This window comes from Aplysia californica, unplaced genomic scaffold (genome assembly GCF_000002075.1).
Source record: "Aplysia californica isolate F4 #8 unplaced genomic scaffold, AplCal3.0 scaffold00060, whole genome shotgun sequence".
In the NCBI taxonomy this organism is placed as follows: Eukaryota; Metazoa; Mollusca; class Gastropoda; order Aplysiida; family Aplysiidae; genus Aplysia; species Aplysia californica.
In genome coordinates this window covers 1,888,058-1,890,444 of record NW_004797330.1, presented here as the reverse complement: position 1 = coordinate 1,890,444, position 2,387 = coordinate 1,888,058, and the positions used below count along the sequence as shown (strand labels likewise).

Genomic DNA, 2,387 nt, shown 5'->3' with positions numbered 1-2,387 from the left:
AACCCCCACCTCAACGTTGTACTCTAATCCCAACCCCCCCATTTGAATGAAGAACAAAACCAAAATAAAAGATAAAATTAACGTATTGAGGTTTTAAAAAAGGGACACTCTTCCCCCTTTCCAATGAGTATCAAACCCATATCTCAGCCACGGGCAAATGCCACCACACAGAAATTGTTGAATTGTTCATACTCACATGCCAATTCTCCAGGATATGTCTTCAATGATCCAGCTGAGAAGAAAAAAAAAAAAAGATCAGGCAAGTCTTGGACAAATGTGAGGCATTGTGATGAAATCAGGTGCTCATAAAAAAAATGAAATCAAAGAAATCTGCATTTTTTGGGGTGGACGGGAAATTTTGTTTTAAATTTCTTTTTTTGGCTCAGCACCTTTTGTGTCCATTTAAAAACAGATTTTTGTGTGGATGGGCATAAAAACATTGATTAAAGGAATAAAAAACGTAAATTTTCAGTTTCCAAGGACTCTCAAGCTATGGAAGTTACCAAACTTTGGTGGCCATTTTCTTGCTAATTTTACCTCTGAAACCAGGCGACCCTGACCTCCTTCAATCGCAAAAATTTCGACTTCTATTCACATAGATGGATATATTTTTTTTCACCAAAAGGAAGGCAAATGAACAGGCTTTAAGATGATACCAATAGCCCCATACGCTGCTCCAACAGCCACCTTCCTGGATGACCTGCACAAACTACCACTCTCCTCTACCCCCCCAACCCACATCCCCCTCCATCTTTTTTAAACTTAAAGACACCTCCACGTAAGTCGATCGTGTTTCTCCACCACAACTGGTGTTTTTAGTTTCAGTAAGAGTTTTACTGCACTTGCAACACAATAAGGTCATAGAAGGAGAGATAAGGACGATAGATGTTTGATAGGAAAGAAGAAGGAGAGATAAGGACAATAGATGTTTGATAGGAAAGAAGAAGGAGAGATAAGGACGATAGATGTTTGATAGGAAAGAAGACGGAGAGATAAGGACGATAGATGTTTGATAGGAAAGAAGGAGGAGAGATAAGGAAGATAGATGTTTGATAGGAAAGAAGGAGGAGAGATAATGACGATAGATGTTTGATAGGAAAGACGAAGCAGCTGTCTCGGACATTTCCACTGTACAAATCAATCACAGGCGGGGTACAATAAACGACCTCTTGACCCACGACCTACTTACCACCAGGCTCCCGCGGGGCCGTACACGTCTCCAGCAAAAGGCAGGCAGGAAATGATCAGCGGCACCACCCAGCAAATACCAAGGTACAACCTGTTTAAGAAAATGAACATACTGAGCCAGTCCACGACGTATTGTCAATACTCCTATGATCATTTATTTCATGTCTCACTTCTTTTTTTTTTATGGTAAGAGTTTTACGGCTCTCGCAACCGCATAAGATCATGTGAGCAAGCGGGACACATTAAACATTTTTAGTTGGTAGGAAATTTGGAATTTTGCGCGGGTGGCGGCTGAAGCCTATTCTTATCAACTTTAGACCACCACGGGATCTTAAACGTGTGCAACTTGCACACGAGACCTCCAAGATTTTTCACCCTTGTCCAAGAAGGCTAGGTGTAGATCTTTCCTACCAGAAGATCAGGGGTGCAGCTGAAAGACAGCAGTAAGAAGGAGTCAAGGAGTAGCAATAGAAAGGCTGCACAAAGAGTCAGGAGCCCAGAGGAGGGGGCAAAGGAGACGACGTGGAGGGGGCAAAGGAGACGACGGGGTGGGGGCACAAAGTGGAGACGAAAACAGACGACAGAACAAAGCTAGAGAGCAGGAAAGGAGGTGAAAGGAGACAATTTTAGAGAAGAAATTTTTTGGTCGCTACCCAGATTCGAACCCCGGACCTTTGAATGAGAGGCGAGCACCGTAACCTCTAGGCCACTACAGCCCCCTCTCTCGCTTCGGCCGTGCATACATTTACTTCCTGCTACCATCTTGTATTTCAGTTTAGTTCACCTTTTTATAATAATCCTTTTTTCATTTTCCTTCAATTTCGGTATAAACAAGGGTACACCAAAAAAAAAAGTATATCTCAGCAACTTTTCATGCTGCGGACCTGAAGTTTTCACTGTGGCCTTGAAATATTCCGCTCAACGTTTTAACCAGGATTTCTTTTGTTTTAGTTTTAGTAGAGGTTTTAAGGCGCTCGCAACAGCATAACGTCATATGAGCGCCAGAAGATTAGAGGTGTTACAAGAGAGTAACAAACATAAAAAAGAAGAAGGGGAGATAAGGACGATAGATGTTTGATAGGAAAGAAGAACCAGGACTTCAGCCTCCACAGAAAGCGTCAAAAACAGCAACAAAAACACCGTCTGACACAAGAAGTGCTGAAACTTTCGGGAGGGACCAGTCATCTACTTAGTTTTTT

General features: G+C 42.3%; 1 protein-coding gene across 1 annotated transcript in view; it reads right to left on the bottom strand.

Moving 5' to 3' along the window:
• The window catches only part of LOC101857173 (cyclic AMP receptor-like protein A), a gene marked incomplete in the record, with an annotated part of 43,199 nt that overhangs the window by 30,662 nt on the left and 10,150 nt on the right, over positions 1–2,387 (bottom strand). Inside the window, 2 exon segments of the mRNA XM_035968454.1 lie at positions 197–232; positions 1,190–1,279. Of these exon segments, the coding sequence (XP_035824347.1) occupies positions 197–232; positions 1,190–1,279 (126 nt within the window).